Source organism: Pituophis catenifer, unplaced genomic scaffold (genome assembly GCF_029215685.1).
Source record: "Pituophis catenifer annectens isolate HBS135680 unplaced genomic scaffold, rPitCat1.0.hap2 SCAF_1, whole genome shotgun sequence".
NCBI lineage: Eukaryota > Metazoa > Chordata > Lepidosauria > Squamata > Colubridae > Pituophis > Pituophis catenifer.
The window spans coordinates 246,922,725-246,945,850 of NW_027256881.1; the positions used below are offsets into that span (position 1 = coordinate 246,922,725).

The 23,126-nt window shown below is 39.9% G+C and overlaps 1 protein-coding gene across 2 annotated transcripts in view; it reads left to right on the forward strand.

The window, feature by feature from the left end:
• Positions 1-23,126, forward strand: part of LSP1 (lymphocyte specific protein 1) — a 122,951-nt gene that overhangs the window by 21,846 nt on the left and 77,979 nt on the right. Inside the window, exon 1 of one of the 2 annotated variants that reach the window (XM_070933097.1) lies at positions 18,319-18,449. The exons of the other annotated variant lie outside the window; for it this stretch is intronic. Within the exon in view, the coding sequence (XP_070789198.1) occupies positions 18,391-18,449 (59 nt within the window). The 5' untranslated portion in view covers positions 18,319-18,390. Of the gene's footprint in view, positions 1-18,318; positions 18,450-23,126 lie in introns of those variants that run through there. 2 annotated transcript variants of the gene reach the window in all.

Consider the following 23,126-nt stretch of genomic DNA (forward strand, 5'->3'; position numbering starts at 1 on the left):
AAAAATTATGTTAAAATGACACTTTTTGCATCCATCTCCAGGAATAAATAAGCATGCATAGCATATTAACAGATGGATGCAGTACACTAAAAATGTTCTAGAAGGTGTGTGTGTGTGTTACCATTTGTGTTGGACAAAATCAAATCAACATCTTTTGTTAAATGACATAGCTTTGATCTTCTCTTTTTTCCTTCAGAAAGGCCTGATCATTTGCACTACCTAGAATCCCAAATGTCAAATTGACATTGTAACAAATAAAGGGACACTGATGGAAATGCTATGATTCCCCCCCCCAACCCTAAGCTTGTAATGAATTGCTAAGGCTTGCTACTAAATGCCCACAAAATGTGATTCCTTTGATCATACACCAGATAGAATGGAAAACGGGACATTTCTTCCCGCATGGAATGGGAGGGAGCAGGGACAGCTTTTGTCCCACAGATGGAGTTTACATAACGAGCAGAGAATGTGATGGCTGCTTCTGTTTCTCTGTGGAAAAAACAATAATTTACTGGGAGACCCTCCATAACGTACATTTCTGACTCACTTTGGAATGCTCAGTTCAGGAAATAGTATTTGAGATTACACTATTAGGCCTGCTGAGAAACAACATATGTTTTTTTTAAAAGACTGTCTCATTCCATATTGTTCTTATATGTTTTTTCATGTATTATTGAGGCCAAATGAATAAGAGTCCTTAATGTGGTTTAATTAATTTTTAATTTTTTAAGGACCCATTTCTTCAATTACATCTTCCAGACCATCACAAAATTAGATTACCCTGCTTAGTCTTTTGAGGCATATTATATGAAATAATTCATGCAATCAGATGTCCCTATCCATATGAATGACCCAGGCAGGTCCCTCCAATTTAGCCTTACAGATAAACATCTCTATGTCTTATTTGAAATCCTTTAAGGGAGATGCATGGGATGGGAGTGGGGTTTGCCACTTTCCTCACCTTCGGGATGTAAATAAGAATAGATAACAAGGAAACATGCATAAAAGCTTATTTTTTGATATCTGCATCCAGCACAAAAGCGATTATCTGAGGCTTCTGGCAATGCCTTTTATATTGCTTCCACTTTGGATTTTTGAAGAATGGAAAAAGAGAAAGTAACACTCAGTTTGAATGTGGGATTGGCATCTAATGGAAATGTTCTTCAAATATGCAGGAGTTGCATGGTAAGGTTTGAAGTAGCTATCTCTGCCCTCCTGTCATTTGAATCTAATCTACATTGGAAACATGTGATTGGAATGAAATAACAGAACTGTATGATATTTTTTTTTTCCAAACCAAAAGCAGAGAAATGTCTTAGGGGAAAAAAGATGTTGTGTGCTTCATAAATCAAAATAGCAGGCCTGCCTCAAAGTCAAAGTCTATTCTGAAAAGTCGGAATAATGTTTGCCTCCATGATTTGTGTTGGCATAGAAAGTGTGATTTAGGATGATGAATCAGGATAATTAGCTATGGATTTTATAATTTTAAATCAAGGAACTGGGTTTCAGTAAACAAGGTATGAGCCCTGCTACATGGCAATTCTAGGTTTTACTTATAATTCATATGATCCAAAACAGATGCCGTGCTGCTCTTACAACATGCTTTCCCCTTCATCTTCCAATTTATAAAATGGATTAGACAAAGAGCCCTTTTATAATAGTCCTAGGTAAGCCCTTCTTATCACCTGCTGCAGTTTTGCACCCACTCCCTGCATGAAATTTTTGATTGCTACTACAGTTGGTTTGCTTGGATGAAGGAATAACAGAATAACACAGTTGGGAGGAACCTTGGAGGTCTTCTAGTCCAACCCCCTGCTTAGGCAGAAAACCTTATACCATTTCAGACAAATGGTTATCCAATCTCTTCTTTAAAACTTCCAGTGTTGGAGCATTCACAACTTCTGAAGGCAAGTTGTTCCACTGGCTAATTGTTCTATCTATCAGAAAATTTCTCCTTAGTTCTAGGTTGCTTCTCTCCTTGATTAGTTCCCATCCATTGCTTCTTGTCCTGACCTCAGGTACTTTGGAGAATAGGTTGACCCCCTCTTCTCTGTGGCAGCCCCTGAGATATTGGAACACTGCTATCATGTCACCCCTAGTCCTTCTTTTCATTAAACTAGACTGACCCAATTCCAGCAACCGTTCTTTATATGTTTTAGCATATAAGGAAAAAAAAGGAGAACCGAATGACTGTCCATATCTGGCCAACAGGAGATAAATTGGCAGTCTAGTCAACACATTCTTCCACTTATTTTCTTTATGGAAAGGGAGTTATAAAAGCTATCTACTCAAATGACCGAGAAGTTTGGAAAAATGAAAATCCCAGGACAAGATGGAAATTCCTACCAAATGGAAACCCTCTTGTCCACAGTTCCGGAGTGTTTAGGGTTAAACCAAAAGAGTGCACCTCAACAGTCTTACTTAGTCTGCTTCCCAAACCTAAGTTGACTAGACCAGGCCAGGCTAGGCCAAGTGGGTCAAGAGAGACAAACAGGATAAGGCAACAGCAGGAAAGAGGCAGGCACTCAGTGGCAGCCCCTTCATTCCTCCCTTCCTCATTCCCCTGCTGGGGTGGCTGGTTTTGATTACTGCTTGTTTGGATTAGGACGGCAAGAACCTCAGGTGTCAGAGACCCTCTACTTGCTGGAGACTGACGATAGCAAATAGCTTGGCTGCTCAGCACAGGCCTGGGGGAGAGGGAGCACATGCCCCTTTTCTCTACCCAAACTGGCACCCATACTTACAAATTGCCCAGATTGACATTAGTTGTTGGCAGAAGGTCAGCACCAATTAGCCATGCTAGAAAGGACAAATTAGTTGGTTTCAACAACTTTGCCAACCATTTTATGTTTCCACAGCCATCCTTCATTTAGAACATAGAATAATGGGGTTAATAAAACTAACACCAATGTGATATGACAGTTACCAGACAGTTTATGATTGGAGAGACCCAGGATCATGTTCCTATCAATCAAGGCCTTACTTCAAGCCAAGTAGTGCCTTTCAGGAAGAGGAGGAGAGGAGAAAATGAAGAGAGGCCTCCTGTCTGTTGAGTCCTTAAAGGGAAGACAAAACGGAAAGAGAATATATTCCGTACAATAGTCACTACTGCCAACCAGACTGGAAAATCCAAAGCTGAGGAAAACATTTCTTAGCACTTTTTGTTTGTTTGTTTAAAATCTGCTCTTTCATTTTCTAAAGTCAAAAGAAGCCTGTTGAAAGTCATTCCAACGAAGAGCCGGTCAGAAATAAAATATAATGCTGAGGGGAGAAGATTGGCCTCAAAACATTAGGAAGGTCATTTTAGCATTCCAGTGTTGGATGCTGGACTGGAGGTGTGGATGGCAGGGGGGAAAAAATGGAAAAGAGGAAGGAAATGTCTATGGAGCAAGAAATATTTGCCCTGAAATCACAATTCTCCACAGCTTCAGTTGTATAGGAGTGGTGGGGAACAAGCTGATTTTCATCACCCTGGCCCCACAAAGCTCTTCAGACTTGCTGTGAAAATATTTACATTGAGTTTTCCTGATTGCTTGGGCAGTGGCTGCAATTATGCTTTTTCCCCACTTTAACTCATTTGCCACAGACCTGAACCAGAGTCAATTGTAATAGCTTGGCATCTTGCAGTGCATTTCCATTTTTTAAATATTCTACATATCAGAAAACCTCTGTGGTAACAGAGCATTTTCATAAACATTTTCTTAGGTTTCTTTTTCTCCATCCCTTACTTTTTATTTCCCTTCTCTGGATTTTTCCAGAACTGTTCTTGATGTAATGGCTAAACACAGGAGATTTTATAAGAGATAAACGTGGAGTTAAGTCCTAAGTATTGACGTTATTCATAAAGACAACCCTAATCTCAGGAATAGTTCTAACTATGTCTCTGTATCTACAGCCTTACAGTTGTTAATATAATAGGCATGTCTTCAACTGGTTAAGAACACACATTTTCTACATATCTAAATTCTTACAGCCTACATCAGGGCTGTCAAACTCGTGACCCCTAGGCCAGATGCGTCACGTGCTGGCCACGCCCATGGCTGGGGAAAAGCAGGGCCAAAGGGGGAAAAAATTCCCAATACGTCACGTGACACCACCATGATGACACGAGTTGTTGTCTGGCTTACATCAAGACATTGTATTTAATATGACAAAAGCAAATCATATGGATTCAAAAAGATTCAGGTGTTGTAAATTGTGGCAATGTAATATTACACCAAATTTTTTGGTTTTTTAAGCTGGTTCAATAATTTCGAATTAATAATTAAACAGAATATTCTATGATCCTCCATGAAGCTCCTTAGCTGCAATATCACTTAAAACATTTCCTCACTAGTGAGTTACAGTAATGTTGGAATGGCTGACAATTGTAGTTTTATCTTATCCCTAGTCATGATTTACTCAGTCATAGCCCATTGTTTTCCATTCTGCCAAACTCAGAAGATGGAGAAGAGATTCAGGACAATGTATCACAATTCTGACACTGACCTTTCTATCCTTATAACAGTGGTTTTGGAAAAGATTGCAGCAAGGAAAAAACTCTGTAAAGCAGACCTTACTGAATTCTCCTTTTAAGATGATCAAGGGGAAAAACTGTTTGACTTGCTAGATACCTATCCTGAATCTCTTCCATTTCCTGGAGATCACTTAAAATAGGTTCTGGACTGGGACATGATTTTAAGAATCAAACAATTTGAAATCCCATGATAGCATAAAGTAATAGAGAGATGCCCAAGTTGGAAGTACACTGAATGTGCCTTTCTGAGAGGAGAATAAAAACGAAGTGTCATGTCTCTCATCCACATCTATATATGAGGTGTTCTCAGAATGAGAAATAAGATTTGAATCTGTTATCACACTTTAGGATTGCAAAATTGGGAAGGAAATTAAGTCCAGTAACCTGCTTAGAGGAAAAATCTAAATGAAAACATCCCTGACAGAGGTTGTCTAGCCTTCCTCGAAAAACACCAATGAAAAGAGGCCCATAACCTAGTCAGTCATTATATCGACTATTATACCCACTGCTGAGCAGCAATTAATTTTTTTAAAAAAAATTGATTTATATGCCGCCCTTCTCCGTAGACTCAGGGCGGCTTACAGTGCGTTAAGCAATAGCCTTCATACTTTTGTATATTTATACGAAGTCAACTTATTGCCCCCACAAACTGGGTCCTCAATTTACCTACCTTAGAAAGGATGGAAGGCTGAGTCAACCTTGAGCCTGGCAAGATTCGAACTTACTTTAATTGCAGACAGCTTGTGTCAAATTACAGTGCTTAGTCTGCAGAGCTGTCCAGGCTCCTTAAGAAGGAATATTAAGAAGGTTTCCCTACTGCCCCAAATCTAAGGAATCAGTTTGGTGTAGAGTTTAAGGTGTTGGGCTAGAAACCAGGAGTTCTAAATCCAGAGCCACGAGTTCTAGTCCCAGCTTAGGTATGAAGTCAACAGGGTGATCTTTCTCAACACTAAGAAGCAGGCAAGGGCAATCCACTTTAGAAATCTTATCTAGAAAAATGCAAGATTTGTCCAGATAGTAGTCAGGGGTCAACATTGGTTCCAAGCCACCAAAAAATTCATAAATCTATTATTAATTTGCTATAATAGAGAATAGTTCTCAATCTTTTTCTGTAAGACATTCATTTATTTGAAGGGAGCTATAATATTCTCCTTCAATCTTCTTGTTTTATAGCAAAATATTCCTTCTTTCAATATCTCTTCACAGAACTTGGTTTTGATCCTCATTGTTGCCTTTCTCTAAACCAGTTGAAATTTATCTGGATTATTCTTAAAATGTGTGGATATAATATTCAAGAGGAAACTGATCAAAGCACCTCTTGTGATTTGGAAACTAAATTTTAATTGATACAACCTGAAGATTCCTTTTTCCATGCATATCATCCTTTTGACTAATATTCAGTTTTTCAGTTAGTAGTCAGTTATTATTTCATATATTTTGTCATTAAAACTATTGTCAAGCCAGATATATCCTTATCTATATTTGCACATTTGTATATTTCCTAAATGAATAACATTACGTTTGTCTCTATTAAATTTCATGCTACTATTTCAGCCCATTTCTCTAACCTATCAAAATCATTTTGAATTTTATTTTGATATTCTAAGACATTAGCTATCCTACCCAATTTCGTGTCATCTGTCAACATAATAAGCAATCCCTCATCCACGACAGTAATTAAATATGTTGAGGAAAAACAAGGCCTAGAAATGAATGCTGCTAATTTGATACTTTTAATTGTCATGCCAAACCATTCCTCATTTAATTAGCTTGCTAATCAGAAGGTTACAAAATGTTATATCAGATGCATTTATCAAATTACATTAGGTCTTTTACATCCCCACAATCTACTAAAGTTACTTGATGAGAGAGAAAGAGAGAGTGGGGTGGGGGAGAGAGAGAGAGATGGTTAGTGTGGAAATAATTGTTGCTGTCAAATCTATGCTGATTTTAGGTAATTACTGTATTTTTTTCAAGGTGGTTACAATTTTGCAATCTGTTCTTGCTTTATAAAACTAAGATTTGTATCATATTCATCAATTCAGTAGACATTTGGTAATAGATATAGGACAAATTAGAAATATACGGTAACAAATCTTTACCTCTCTACTGGATGGGACTAGCATAGCACATTTTGGCTTACCATAGCACCATTAAAATATGCAACAACAATAATGGACTTGGTTCATCACCATAACCAAATCTGCATATACTTTGTCACAACCTCAGCATTCTCTTCTTGATAATCAATCACCTGCAAGTGGATAGCAACTTCCTCAAAATGATCTTCCAGTCTTTTTGCAAACTCCAACCTCCATGAATGTTGAAATATGATCACATAAACACTCTTTCCATTATCTAAAGCAAGCTAAGTTACTAGCTGTTCCAGTGACTACATTTAAATTATGCACGAGAATGCTGTGGGAATGAAAAATCAGTTTCAGGATCCCAAGGCATCTGTTTCAACTTTCGATTTGGATATGAGCCTGTGTATTGTATCCTACAGTCTAAGCCTAAACAATTCAAATTATCATGGCACATTCCCAAGAAATTCTGGAATTGTAGTTTTCTGGGATCTTATTTGGCAGTGCTTGAAATAGGTAGGGAAGAATACTCAAACACTGAATGATAAGCCTGAAACTCCATCTTTTGAATATTACTAGTGAGAGAAGGGGAGAGGAGGGGAGGGGAGGGGAGGGAAGGGAAGGGAAGGGAAGGGAAGGGAAGGGAAGGGAAGGGAAGGGAAGGGAAGGGAAAACCATTGTTTCCTTATCCTGGTTTGGCCAGTGGCCACATTTTAATCTTATTAATTAATAATACTTTCTATCATTCTATTCTATTATTAATAGAATAGTAATTATTCTTTATTATGGGTTACTATTGTTCCACTCCAAGATCACAGGGAGTGTAACAAAAAACACTGAAGGAGCAGGGACAAAATGAAGGCCACTATTTTCAGTCAGAATACAGATAGCCCCCAACTTATGACAGTAATTGAACCCAGAATTATGGCTGTAAATCACACCAGTTGTTAAGTGGATCATTATGTGACCATGCCCAATTCTATGACCTATTCTGCAGCAGTTGTTAAGCAAACATGGTCATAAAGTAAATGCCACAGTTGTTAGGACAATGCCACAGTTATTAAGTGAACCCATACAACTGTGGGACACTGCAAATGGCCATAAATGCAGATGAGCTGCTGAGCACCCAAGAAGTGATTACATGGGTGCAGGGGGTGGAGAACAGCCATCAAAACTTTGAATCCTGGTCATAAGTAACTTTGGGTCCATTGTAATTTTGAACAGTCACTAAACAACCTGTCATACATACATCAAGACTACCTGTGTGTTAATTCTACTAGAAGAATAATGCATAATGTGTTTAGTTTTTGCATGCAGAAAACTCTGCCATTCAAAAACCAAGAACTTCCCACTGATTTTTATTTTTTATTTTTTGCTGTACAATTTTGGAGGACCCTGGAAATTGAACAAATGTGTCAGGATTGCCATATGGAATTTAGAAGCTGTGGGTTCCTCACCCCCTCCTTCAATCTCCTTGTTCCCTAATTTGGCAGGCATGAAATATAACTTTAATCCCAATATGAAGGAATAGATAATACAAATCACAGGGAGGATACAAAATTAGAGAAGGTTGCTTTAGCTCCTATCATCCGAGCACTATTTATAATAGTATTATAATTATAACCCTTGGATTATAATTGGAAGTTAGAATAACACAATAAAACTGGTGAAAACCTTTCCCTCTCTCTAGCATAGCCATGTTGTCACCTATTTGGCTCCCCCTCAGTGTTTTTCCTCTGAAACCACATCTCCATGTGACTGCTACTGATACTGCCTGAACAAACAAGCTCTTTTGAATTGGTTCTCATTGTTTCCTGAGGTTTCAAGGCCAATTGATGTGGCTAACATTTACTACGCAGTTATTTTAATCACATTCAACAACCCAGATTGCCATAAGCATGGAGTGTGATAGAAGTTGCCCTGATAATAACCTGGAATTACAGGCTTTCTTCACAAGCTCAGTCTATCACATAAAATGAAACATACTCTTTCAGGGTCTACACACTTATCTGACACATTTAAAGTCACCTAGACAGCTCCCTTACACAAGTATTACAAATTCAGTAATCACGGGAACACGTTTCCCTTCAAAATGTCAATCAAACAACATGGAACAAAGCATCTCTGTTCTTATTTTTTTTTTTAAAAAAAATATTGATTATATATATTTTATCCTCCTTTATTACTTTATAAGTAACTCAAGGCAGTGAACATACATAATATTCCTTCCTCCTCCTCTTTTCCCCTCAACAACAACCCAATGAGATGGGTTGGGCTGAGAGGGAGTTGTTGTTAGTTGCGAAGTCATGTCCGATCCATCGCGACCCCATGGACAATATTCCTCCAGGCCTTCCTGTCCTCTACCATCCTCTGAAGTCCATTTAAGCTCACGCCTACTGTTTCAGTGACTTCATCCAGCCACCTAGTTCTCTGTCATCTCCTTCTTCATTTACCCTCAATCTTTCCCAGCATTAGGCTCTTCTCCAGCAAGTCCTTCCTTTTCATTAGGTGGCTGAAGTGAGAGGGAAGGACTGTCCCAAAGTTACTGAAGAAATAGAGCAGCAGTCTCAAAGCTCCACTTTCATAGAGATTTAATTAAGTTCTAGGCTCTTCAATTTAGAGAAAAGAATTGTACTACATTCAAAGGTTAGCAAGTCTTGCCTAGATTAGGACAAGCATAATCTTATTTATTTTACTGACCAGTTCTTAGGGGTGGGGGGAAGGATTATTGCCTTTACTTCTATGATTTCACTGGGGATGAGAAAGAAAGTTGCCAACTAGGCCAAAATCACTACTTGGCTGATTTGTAAGCAGCATCTTACAAAGCACATCTCTACCTTAATTTGCTTTCAGAAAAACTAAATGTTTTCAAGATGTTGGGACAATCTTTAATAAATTATTATAACCCTACTGTTTTCTTCACCTAGTGATAAGTGTGATCGAACTGGAATAGGAAGCTTCTTCATAAACTTCTCCATCTAACTTTTTTTGCTTCCCATTCCATGACTGAAACAGAGCTAGAGGCATGGTCTCATATTTATTGATGGTGCTAGATAATGAAATATAGATTCAGCCAAAATAATAGCAATGTGTGTTACTTACTTATTTTAACATACAGAGTCAGCCAGAAATTTCTGATACAGGGAGAGAATGGTAAACAGGGAACTGATTAATAAAATAAATAGAAAATGCCCTTGAAAAGACAAAGGATGTGGAAAAGTCAGATAAGTTAAACATTAAAAAAAACCCCTCTACTGTTAAAGGGACAAAGAGAAACTCAATAAAAGCTATTTTTCTGTATTTCAGAAAAATTCTGGCTCTACTCCCAATAGCATCTCAATTATTTTATTGCTTCCTGACTGCCATTAAATGATCAAATCTCTCTCTCTTTCCATTATGTTATCCACTTCTCTCCCTTTTTGCTTTTTGTGAGCTGTGCTGACAATTTGACAGAATCAGTGTGTTGATGCTTTACAGTGTGAAGACTTTAATTCACCCTGGAGCTCTTCAGATTTCTTGGAGCATAAATCCCATTGTCCCCACCCAAAGTAACAAGAGGTGCTAGATGACCCTTGATTTTGTACCTATCAAATTTCTAAAGATAAATGAAATGTTGCAGTCTCAGAAATACATTGGCTTTTCTCTACTTATCAGTAACCAGCAAAAAGATAATTTAGAAATGTTAACTAAAAAGGGCCATTAGGCTAGCTAAGGAAATATCTAAACAGAGACCTGGTACTTGTGGGAGACCCAGAGAAAACCCTGGACTGAGATTTTCCAATACCTGAGTTGGTAGCTGCTTTTGTTACAACTTCCCTGTTCATACTGTATGTTTTTCAGGGGAAATATGAACTCCACATTTCTTACTTGCATATAGGATTGCATGGTAGTGACTTATTGGTTTTTAGTCTTCAAAATCCTTTCCCCTGAGGCAACATGTTGAAGTTATGGTAGATGTGGAAAAGTAGTTCAAGGTTCACAATGAAATGTGATAGTTTCTTTACAAAAAAATGAAAACCCATGAAGTTGATGACATTCCAATGTATAAGAAACCTTTTCCAAAGTTAGTCTAGCATGTTTTATTTTATAAATATGTTACACAGTCTTGAATTAATATGGCTTGGAGCCATGAATGCAATTTGGAATCCATATGACTTCATTAACATATGATATTGTTTGGAAAGAACCTGTTAACAAAAATACAAACATTTTTGAGCTTTCCTCATATACTGAAAAGCTGGTATGCATCCAGTTGTACATGTTGCCACTGGGAAAAACAATCGGAAGTTTATGGGTGGGAGAAAGACTTATTATTTTATTCTTTCTCTATTTCAATTGGAGCCAAGGAAGTGATCTAAATACTTAATTACTGCCTGAATGCCATGATATATTGGATAGTCCACATAAATCAGACCATCTGTTGGTTTAGGGGTATTTTTTTTATTTTTACACCACCTTTTTTTCATGTACAACTCAAGGCAGTGAATATACAGTACCAATATTCTTTCTTTCAATATTCTTTCTTTCTCCTATTTTCTCTGCAACAATAATTCTGTGAGATGAGATAGGCAGAGAAAAGAGTGATGGGCTCAATCAGTTTTTCATGCCTAACAGGGGACTAGAAATCAGTTTCCTGATTTCTAGCCCAGCATTTTAAATGCTGGTTCTCTAACTCTAGCTGATTGGCAGGATAAGGCATTCCAAGATTCACATTGCAACTTGTCATAGATTGAGAAACCTTCATTCTGTAACCAAGATTAACAATCTGGATATATCTTTGGACCAGCCATGTTTCTAAAGTGTCCAGATGACTTTTACTAGGTTTTAATTATTTGGGAATATAGAATAGAATTCTCACTTGATATGTTGGCTCTTTATGGAAAGTATGAGAAAAATCATTTGATATATCCAAACAACCTATTTATCTAGTCCATTCCTGAGCAGGGGTGGAAGCAAAATTAATATGTAACCATTTCTTTATGCAAGAATTATAACTGAAGAATTATTTTACTACATTGGCTCTCATAGGATGCACCCATTTGGATCCTGGGGTAATAGATTGGTTATTGACCATCCATACGTCATATCATTGTTGTGAAGGTATTTATTTGTTTAGGACTTGAATTTATTGTCTCAGTCATGTTTGATCAGTGACCACAGACAGTTTTTGAGAATGTTCTTGACTACTTAACAAAGCTTCATAACCTCTTGCTTGCAGTAATGTAATACACTTGGTACCTTTGGTGCTAAAGTATTGCATTCTTTTTTTTAATGGGAAGTATGCAAGTCCTATGTGGATAGTATTGTACTGCTTATGTCCTTCCCTGAGGCCAGTCTGCTGCCTATGAAATAAAGGAAGATACTTCCTATAGTCATTGTTGAAATTAGATTCAACTTCTATATAAGATTTTGGAGATGGAGTTATCTTGTCCTTCTCTTCAAGCATGTTTTTAGGTATTACTAACCAACTAAATCCCATTCATCATCACAGTCTGTTGGGATTACTTTGAATCTAAGTAAGGTTAAGGAGTTTAAACTGTTTATTTATTTATTTAGATTAGTGTCATCTATTTATTTCTTTAATGACTTGTATGGCACCAAATCTGTTAGACCTCTCATGGTGTCATGACAGAATATAATACAATAAAACATTCATGATAAAATAGCAATTTGGAAGATAGTGTATACGCATAGAGAAGAAGAAAAAAAAGAGTTTTAAATCAGTGCATGAGGTTTTAGGTGCCTCAAGAAAAAAGAGAAAGAAAGAAAGAAAGAAAGAAAGGAAGGAAGGAAGGAAGGAAGGAAGGAAGGAAGGAAGGAAGGAAGGAAGGAAGAAAGAAAGAAAGAAAGAAAGAAAGAAAGAAAGAACTTTTTTCTTGCTGATATTTTCTGTTCCATATTTTAGCAAATAGGGAATGTCTTTTAATTTTTTTTCCAAAAGCTAATGGCAATCCCCCTTCCCTATTTTCATAGGGAAACTCTGTCCCATTGACTAGAACCCATACATATGGGTGTCTCTGAGAAAAGGCTGAGCTAGTGATGAGTTTCGCTTAGATACTTTAGTCTTCTTGCCAAACATGTTTTAGCTTTCTGATGATTTTGCAACCACCCCCACATAGCAAAAGGATTGTGTAATAGATGGAGGCTGGTGTGTCTTTCACTCTGGGAGACTTTCTCCCTCCCACCACAAAGCCTGATTCACTTCCTCCCTTGAAAGTTTCCCTTACCTTGAAACGCTTCCTTTTTTTGTGGGGAGCAGATGAGTAATTCCCTGGTGTCTTCTTAGTATGGCTGTATATTTACTGCAGGGGTTACCGTGCAGAGTTCCCCCTCCCCAATGTCCATTTCCTCATGTTTTACAGCACATTAAAGCTTCCTGTAGCAACTGAAAAATACTTTATTTTACAAGGCATCTGCAATGAATATTCATCTGTTTCTGCTATAAGCCATCCCGAAAACCTATCCCCATTTCTTTTTGCAATTACAGGGAGAGGACAAAACCATTTCTGTCTTTTGCTTCTTCTAGCAGCAAAGATGGAGAGAATGACAGAAGAAGGAAACCTTTTTGCCTTTGCCATAAGGACTGGTATCAATGGGGGGGGGGGTCCAGCGGTAACTAATGGGACAAAATAATTTTGTTATCTGAACAAATAAACAAACAATAACAAAATAACAAAATTAGAAAGGACCTTGGAGGTCTTCTAGTCCAATTCCAGGCTCAAGCAAGGGTCCTTATATCTGTGATGGTGAACCTATGGCACGCATGCCAGAGATGGCACACAGAGCCCTCTCTGTGGGCACATGCGCTGTCGCCTAGTGCACATATGTGCACCAGCCAGCTGGTCTTTGCAGGTGCTGGAGCGCCGGAAAACAGCCAAAAACAGCCAAAAAACTGGCCCAAAAACTGGCCCATAAATGGCCTGAAAACGCCCCCCCCAAAATGGCCTGACAATGGCCCCCCAAATAGCCAAAAAACAGGCATGCACACGCTGGCCAGCTGGTCTTCAGGTTTCCGGTGCTCCGGTGCACACACATGCACACACATGCATGCGAGTTCCAGTTTGGGCACTCGGTGCCGAAAAGGTTCACCATCCCTGCCCTATACCAAATGGCTGTCCAGTCTCTTTTTAAAAGCCTGCAGTGATGGAGCACCCATTACAAAAAAAATAAAAATAAAAAAATAACAAAAAAATATCCCAAATAACAAAAGATATCCCAAAATAGTGCCCATCCCCCCATTGTACAAAAGCTCACCTGATTAGTGATCACATCTTGTTCCCATACCATCTACTTTTAATTTACCTCAGGGCAGCTTAGAGATTGCAAGGTGTTTTATATGAAGCACATAAAGCTTTCATTTTGCTATTAATACCCTCCCGATGAATTCATGTCCTCCCATAGAATCTCATTCTGCCTAATGCAGAACGACCTCTGACCATCCTCCTTTACTGCTGGGCTGCTTTTCTTGGGTGCTGCCAGACTGACAGTGAATAAGAGGCAATCTTATCAAGATTGTATGATTAGGACTTAGTTTTGCTTCAACTGTATCATGGTGAGGGGTTCTATGGCAGTATTATTGCTGTTGGAGTAATATTTCTCTCCATCATGGCTATAGGCCAGGGGTGGGTTCTACTTACCTTTACTACTGGTTCGCAATCGGGCCGTGTGCATGCGCTTGCTTTGCTCGCACGCGCGCTCTTCTGTGCAATTGCAGAAGCATTTTGATGATGTCAGGGTTGATGGGCGGGGCCTTCCACCGGTTTTACTATCAGTTCTATAGAACCGGTGCAAACCGGGTGCAACTCATCACTGCTATAGGCCATCATCTAAGTGCCCTGATTTACCTAGGTGAGTTTGCCCTCATCTCATCCCATGCAGGTGTATTAGCCCTCTTTACCACCAAATTGCACTGACCATAAGAATTATAGACCATTTAATCTAGCACCTCCAGAGGGAACTAGAAGGAGAAAGACCATCTCACGTTGTATTAAATCTTCCTTTTTTCCTGAAGACTTCAACGAGAGGTGAGGGTACACTCAGAAGAGTTTTGCTTAATCTGAAATGAAATAGGGAGCAAGAGATCTGAACTGGAAGTCTTGCTCTACCTGTAAGTGAGAAAGAAAGGAAAAGGCTAAGTGGGCTCATGTGTATTTTACCTCTTACGGAATTAATGTTTCCACTGATTTGTCTTCACTATCCCAAAGTTCCCTTCCCAAACATCTATTGATTTTTCCTTGATCATAAGTGTTCCATAAACTTAGGGAATGCACGCACTGGGAAAAACTGTTGGGCATTTAGCTTCATAAACTGTCTAAAAATTGAGAGCGGGGAATGGTGTTAGAGTTGGAGGGAGTGATTGAAAGGAATATTTCTATATTTTTACTACTACTCAGGTGGGAATTAGATAAACTACTACAGCCCATTTACAACACACCTTTAACATGTGGTTGGCTTGTTTATGTGATTCTAAACCATGGTTGGATGAATTTACATTGTTTTGTTCAACTATGGGTTAGAGCCGTGATGGCGAACCTATGGCACGCTTATCCAAAGTGGCACATGGAGCCATATCGCCTGGCACAAGTGGTGTCACCCATTCCTCTTCTGGGTTTCTGGTGCACATGTGCACATGACGATCAGCTGGCCTTAGCACATGTGGCAGTGCTGGAAACTGGAAGACTTGCTTGCTGGCGTGCAGAACCCAGAAGTATCTTATTTGGCATGCGCATGCCTCCTGGGCTACTCCTCTTCCTGTGCCATAGTGCACGTGCATAATGCTCCCTTTTCAGTACTTGGTGCTGCGTGAGTGCAAGCACGAACTTTTTTTTCGACACTATGTGCCGAAAAGGTTCGCCATCATTGGGTTAGAGTGTCGGGTGAATACAGTCCCAATCTCCACAAGCTACATTGGCAGTGCTAGAAACGGGAAGAGCTGGTCTTCCATTTTCTGGCATGAGCATGCATGCCAGCCAGCTGATCAATGCGTGCACATGTGCAGCAGTAACTGGAAGACTTGCTTGCTGGCACGCATGTGTGCGCCGGAACCCAGAAGTCCCTTATCCAGCATGCTCATGCCCCCATGGATTGTTCCTCTTCCTGGTCGTGGCCCTACGCACGCGTGTAGTGCTCCGTTTTTGGCACTCCATGTGGAAAAGTTTCGCCATCACTGAGTTAGAGTGTTGGGTGAACCCATCCCCAATCTCCACAGGCTACATTGACCAGATTTCAACATATAGTCTCCTGCTCCTCAACACTCCTAGCTGTGGCAATTATGATGCTAGTATAATTTGTGCTATCATTTTTTGAACTCAGTCCTCACCTCCTACCCCAGACTTATCATGTTTACTATGACTATGCCATGGTTCAATGCTTTTTTTTGTCATCAAAGTCAGCTTTTCACATTCCACTCTGCCCCTCCTCAGTTTGCTATGAGTTCTGCTGCATACCAGTCTATAATAAGAGCATGGTGACTGTTGGACCATCGTTTCATTTCATTCCCATCTTTGCTGGTGATGGCTTGACATTCTGGTTTCAGCCTTTAAATGGATAACTCCAGGGCAAATTTTTTGAAGCCAGTGGAATTGCTTCAGGCTATATTCTGAAAGAAAATTTGGATGTTATTTGTTGAGGAATCTGAATATTCTGTTTGAGACTAAGGATAATACTAGTTCTAACTCCAGGAATGTTAACCCTTTGTAAAATATACTCAGCCTGATTTTTTGCTCTACTCAAATCTAGAATCCAAAGGATAAGTTGACATATTGAGCCCAAAACTAGCCAAGTTGGCAATTTTGATCCAGTATGTTGCTTGAGCACAGGTTCATGGTTCATGGTTAATGGTGTCCCACAAATCAAGAAAATTGGATTGTTTTGATGAAATTATTAGTTAAAAATCACAAGTTTTTGGATTGTTAACAAAACCACAGAAAATGATGGATTACTACATCTGATGCAATAGCCTTCTTTAAATACACAAATGATCCTTGGCATGCAATTGGCTGTATTTGTCATTATTAGACTGAGAGGTGGTTGGAGGAAATTTTCAGATAGTCAATAAAGTGAGCTGCTACCAAACTGAAAATTGGAAGTGTCAATCCTTTTACCCAGTGGTGGGATTCAAGTAATTTAACAACTGGTTCTCTGCCCTAATTATTTCTTCCAACAACCAGTTTACCAAACTGCTCAGAAAGTTAACAACCAGTTCTTCCGAAGTGGTGCAAACTGGCTGAATCCCACCACTGCTTTTACCACATCCTCAGCAAATATTTGTGAAGATAAATTCTTCTTATAGCCACCAAATCAACTCTATGGCAAGGTTGCATTAAGAAAAACCTTCTGTGTTAACTTTTCATCACTTAAATGAGGCTATTTTGTCCATCTCAGAATAAAGAATTTGATTTCTCTAAATGTCTATGGAGATTCTCAATCATCCACATCAAGGTTGTTTGATTTCTCTAGCTGTTTCCTATGGGACAATCCTACAAATGGGTTTTTGTTTTGTTTTTTACTACACCTACTTTGGAAGTTCACAGGGAGCAGTGGCTGCATGGATGTGAAACACATCCTTTCTACATAAGCACACGTGTTCATTCATGGACCTGTTGAGCCTTTAAATTCTGCACAGAAGTGCTTCCTCTGGAGAAATTAGGGAATGCTGCCCAATAGCCCCAATTTCAGTTGTATTGCCTTGGGTCAGGCTAGAATAGTTTTCTGATAGTTCCAATCTTGGCCAAAGCTTCAGAGTATCTGGCGGAGTTGGACAGGCTTACACCAATGCATTGGAAGAACTCTGCAGAACATCTTTAGCAGTGGTGAAATTTATTTTTTTTTTACTACAGGTTGTGTGGGTGTGGCTTGGTGGACATGGTGTGGCTTGGGGGGCATGGCTTGGTGGGCATGGCAGGGGAAGGATACTGCAAAATTTCCATTCCCACTCTACTCCAGGGGAAGAATACTGCAAAATTCCCATTCCCTCCCCACTCCTGGGGGAAGGATATTGCAAAATCTCCATTCCCACCCCACTCTGGGGCCAGCCAGAGGTAGTATTTGCCGGTTCTCCGAACTACTCAAAATTTCCACTACCGGTTCTCCAGAACCTGTCAGAACCTGCTGGATTTCACCCCTGATCTTTAGATGCAGGCTGGTTCTGCTCTCTTAAGAGAATGCATCTTCCATCCAGCTTTGCATTCTTAACAAGTAAACTTTGGATTTTGACAGGATGGAAGAAACATATGTCTCTGCGTCTTTGACAAAATTGTGACTTCACAGTGTGTTTTAACGATCAGATGGAAGCAAAATATTTCTTTTGTCTCTTGCCGGCTTTCCAAAAAATAAAAAAAATAAAAAAATCCTTTTCTTCCCCTAGATATTTCTTCTAGTTTGAGAAGGAGGGCGTCGGGGTGAAAGAGGAGGCGTATTAGAGCGCGAGTGGGATAGCGGGCTTAGAGAAACAAAAGGAAACCAGCTGCAGAACTTCCTGAACTGGGGGGAAAAAAGAGTGAGACAGGGGAGAGAGAGAGAGAGAGAGAGAGAAAGAGAGGGAGGGAGGGAGGGAGGGAGAGAGAGAGGAAGGGAGGGAGGGAGGGAGGGAGAGAGAGAGAGAGAGAGAGAGAGAGAGAGAGAGAGAGAGAGAGAGAGAGAGAGAGAGAGAGAGAGAGAGAGAGAGTCGGTCCACAGTAACTAACAAGACACTTAAAAGCTGGGGAAGGGACTGGGGTGGGGGTGGGCAGAGAAGAAGGCGGGTTCGCAAGCAGGAGTTCCGTCCCTGCCCCGCATTCATTTTCGCTCACCATGACCAGTGCGATCTTGAGGCGGAATTCCAGCAAACAGGGCTTGCAGAATCTCATAAGGTAAGCCTTTACCTGTCCCTAGCGAAGAAGGGGGGGAGGGAGGACACGCCGACCGCTGTTTCTTTGTGTGGACCGAGGGACTGAATCCCTCACCTTCCCTCCGCATTCTCGAGATTTTCCACACTGGCTAAGAAGGGCTCCCCGGTATCTGAACTGGGTCTAGGAAAGCAGCTCCATCCTTTTGCAAGGCGGCGATGTTCAGCCTGTAGCCAACGCATTCCTGCAGGCAGGAAGAATGGGCATCGGGGAGCGGCGAGAAAGGGGGAGCGCGAGAGAGAGTTGGGGTTGGCTTTCCCTGAAACACCCTTAAGAGAATCGTTACTTGGCCTTGGCAATTCCACTGACCCGGCATTTGGAGCGAAAATTGTGATGGAAGATCGATCTAACGCATATATGAAGGGGGACGTGCGGGGAGTTGGAGCTGGAGCTGGTGGTTGATGGCTAAACATCAACAGGGCAAATCCTTGGAAAAGGCAACCTTTCATCCGTTTGAAAGGCTGCCTGGGGAAGTCTTCTCTTGAACCGCGATCGATTGTCCTTTCCAAGCGAAGAGAAGGTGAACCGGAGTTCTCTTCCGAGACTTCCTTACGGGCGGCCCGCAGCCCTGCGCGCTGGAGGAAGTCCGAAGGAATGTTAACAAGTTGCTTCGGAGCGCGCAAAGCTACGCGCAGGGCAGGGGATGGCAAAGTTAATTTAAAAAGAGGAAAGAGAAGGGGGCCGAATAACTGCGCTACGCTTTACCTTCGATTGTAAAGAGAAGGGCAATCCGTCGTGCCTTCCTTTGGGACCAAGATGACAGACACTCCTGGATAGTGACAATTTGCTAACTACTGTGCGGGCTTCTCTCTCCCTCTCTTGCTGTATGTTTGCATCTGTACAGTCACACCAGTCTAAAACTAAGAGTGCATTTAAAAACCCCAAGTAAACAACAGATTTAACAAGCTTACTGCATAGTGATTATTGGACAGATTTAACAGGGACATTTAATAGAGAGTTCATTCATTTCTTACTGCTGGTTAGTTCCATTAATTAATGTTGACCCAGCAGGAAGTCCAAATATAAACAGGGGGAAAATTAATCACCTGGTCCAGGACAGAGAAGAATAATGTCTGTGGTGGGATTGATTCCACCACCCTCCCCATCCTCGATCCTCCCCCCCCCAATCACAACACAGTTGGCTAAGAATGCTGGGAATCACCACCCCAACCCATCTGAAGTGCACCAATTGGGGCAGGCTAATTAAAACAGTTTGGCCAGGCAGGGCACAGCAGATGGCCATCTATTGTATGGCAAATCACTGCTTAAGCATGTTTCATTTGAAAGTCAACATTTGTTTGGAAACACTGACAGCATGGCGAACTTTTACATATTTATGGAAGTATGAGAAGCTTCTTGACCATGTGGGGTGCCTTTGACCAGTGACCATATGGTTAATGGCCTTCACGCTCAGGTTCTCACACAGTGTTTGGACACCACTGATCAGGTTGGTTACAAATTTTAATGTATTTACTCTACATCTCTTTCAAAGAGTATCCAAGAAGAATTCTGTTTTTGTCAATGATGTCAGTGCATCCTCCTCCTCCTCCTCCTCCTCATGATCATCATCATCATGTTTCTGTAGCCTCAGTAGCTTACAAAATGAAAAGAGACGTGTACATCTTGGCCAGAAAAAAAAACAAAAAACAACTAAGTATGGTGCTGAGGAATGCAGCTCTGTGAAAAAAAGATTTATCTGAACCCATCCTCTATGTATTATTCCTCCCTCTCTATGTGTATAAAAATATTGTTTCTCATTTGTCTAGTTATTTAATTTATTCATTTATTGAATTTATATTGCCGTCTATTCACCCATGGCGACTCAAGGCAGCTTACAGAATATAAAACCTCATTTAAAACAATATAACGAATAAAAAGAATCAAATAAATTAATATAATATAATATAATATAATAAAATCAGACACACCCCACCCTGGCGACAGCAGATCACATGAGCCATTTAATGGGCTCCATCCCGCTCTGGGTTCCCCAGGCCCACTGGCAGAACCAGGTCTTCAATGCCTTCTGGAAGAGTATTAGAGTGGGAACTAATCCCCACTAATCTCTGGGGGAATGATGTTCCAGAGAGAGGGAGCCATCACGGAGAAGGCCATGATAGTTATGCAACCATTTGTTGAAAATAAGTAACCAACTGCAATAGAAACTCAAGCATAAAATAAATACTTGTGATATGATTACTCTACTCATTTTTTTTTTCTGAAACAAGTTTTAAGTTGTTTTAACATTTGCCAGAAGTTGGGTATGATTTTTTTTTTAAAGTTTAAGTTCTAATTAAATCAGTGGGCATCTGTTTTAGAATGATCCTATTAAGAGCAATGGGCTTACTCAGACAAATGCATGTCTTAGCTTCTAACCAATGTTTAACATGACACTCTTTGGAAGATTTTTCAAACATATGCTGAGTGGGATTTATTCTTATATAAATATGTGTTGGGTTGCAGCCTACATTTCACTGGCATGTTAGCATTCCTTCTTTTATTTCCTGCTTGGACTGTGGCCAAGATTTTTTTTAAAAAAAAATTTCATACAGGTTTAAAAGACTAATGTGAAAGAGAATCATCTTTTCCTCTGCGTGAGACATAAAAACTACTAAATTGTACAGCATTTTATTTTAGAATTTTAAAAAATTAGAATTACATCAGTGTTATCTGGACTATCTGATACAGAAGTTCATGCATATGGCTGTCCAATCCAATTCTAGCATTCTAGAAAAGCCCAAGCATCATTTGTGGAAAATTAAGCCAGACTCATTGGGTAGCAATATTGGTAAAAGACAAATAGATTAAAAATTTTCTACATGGATTTTTTTAGAATCCACATTACAAAATAGCATACAGAGTTGAGAATAAGAAATAATTTGCTCTCTTTACCTGCACCCCCCCAAAATTAGAATATGCTAGCCTGGGTGACTTTGGGCTAGTAATCTGGATATTTGCATATACTTGTATGAAGTGTCTCGATCTAAAAATAATTGTCCATTATGAGGCAGTATGAATATCATTGTGGATACTGAAAAGATGGGAAGAATTTATTCTGTCTCTGATTTTTTTCGGTCAAGGCTGAGACTTCAGCCAAGTGAAAATCCTTGATTGCTCTGTAGTTCTCCTTCTGTCTTTCTTCTTCTGGTAAAGATTCATCTAAAACAATAATGACATCACTGATCAACAGCTATAAAAATGATATTCACACTGTGTCATAAGGCACAATGATTGCTTTTGATGGAGGCAGTTCATATAAGCATATGCAAATCAAGAATGAAATCACCAAATGATCTGTTCTCCCTTATCAATTAGCTCTTAATTAAAACAAGCTGATCAAGAAACTAGGTGATGGATCAACTAGGTTGATGAATAAGGAACTAGCGGCCAAAGGGCTGCATACATTCTTTGGAAAATTTCCAGATTTCCCCATCAGAATTTCGGTCAGCAAATAGCATCACTAAAATTTCTTGATTCGTTAAGTTGAATGAATTCAACATTTATTTATTTAGCTGCCCATCTCATATCTCTGAGTGGCATGCAAACAAAAAATGGTACATTAAAGTATTCCCCTGCCCAAAAGAAGAAGGAAAAACAAACCTGAGCATTCATTCCTCCCCCCCCCCCCCCACATCTCCACAATACTGCATCAGTGCCTGTTAAGACCTTCAGGATATAGTTACAACAACATGCCATCTTCAAGCACACAGTTTTCCCAATGTTTAACCAAAGTTAAAGTCTTTTTCAAAATAACCACTTGACAATTCAGTGTTGTCTGGCTTGCATAAACTGTGTCCAATGGCCCGGTTAGGGGATGCGGTGGCTCAGTGGCTAAGACGCCGAGCTTGTTGATCGAAAGGTTGGCAGTTCAGCGGTTTGAATACCTAGTGCCGCATAATGGGGTGAGCTCCCATTACTTGTCCCAGCTTCTGCCAACCTAGCAGTTTGAAAGCACGTAAAAAATGCAAGTAGAAAAATAGGGACCACCTTTGGTGGGAAGGTAACAGCGTTCCGTGTGCCTTTGGCGTTTAGTCATGCCGGCCACATGACCCACGGAGACATCTTTGGACAGTGCTGGCTCTTCGGAGATGAGCACCACCCCCTAGAGTCGGGAATGACTAGCACATATGTGCAAGGGGAACTGTTACCTTTTAATGGCCTGGTTAGGCCCCTTTTTTTCCAGTTTACGGCCATACTCATTCAACTGGGAGCCCCTCTGGAGGGAGGTGAAGTAAGCAATGGGTAGGCTCAGGAAGAGAAGTGAGGGGAAGCATCCATTCTCTCTCTCTAGCATCTCTCTTTTGTCCTTCGTTTTTACAATTCTATTTTGTAAATTCTCTTTTATTGTTCTCATCTGCAGGCAGCAACACTCTTATGGCATTTTAAAGACCCACATTTATTGTTACGATCAGGATGGGAAACAAAGTGTTGACAACAGATGCCTTGATGGAATATGTCTAGACTCTTCTGACATCGCTGTTTAAAATAGCATGTCTTTAGAAACATGCTTCCAAATTGAAATGCATCTAATGCAATTTATAAAACATGACAATCGCATATTTTCCAAACAAGAGCAGTTTTTCCATATGAGCTTTTGTAATGTTGCCAGCATTACACTTCTCTTTAAACCAGTTGAGTGTA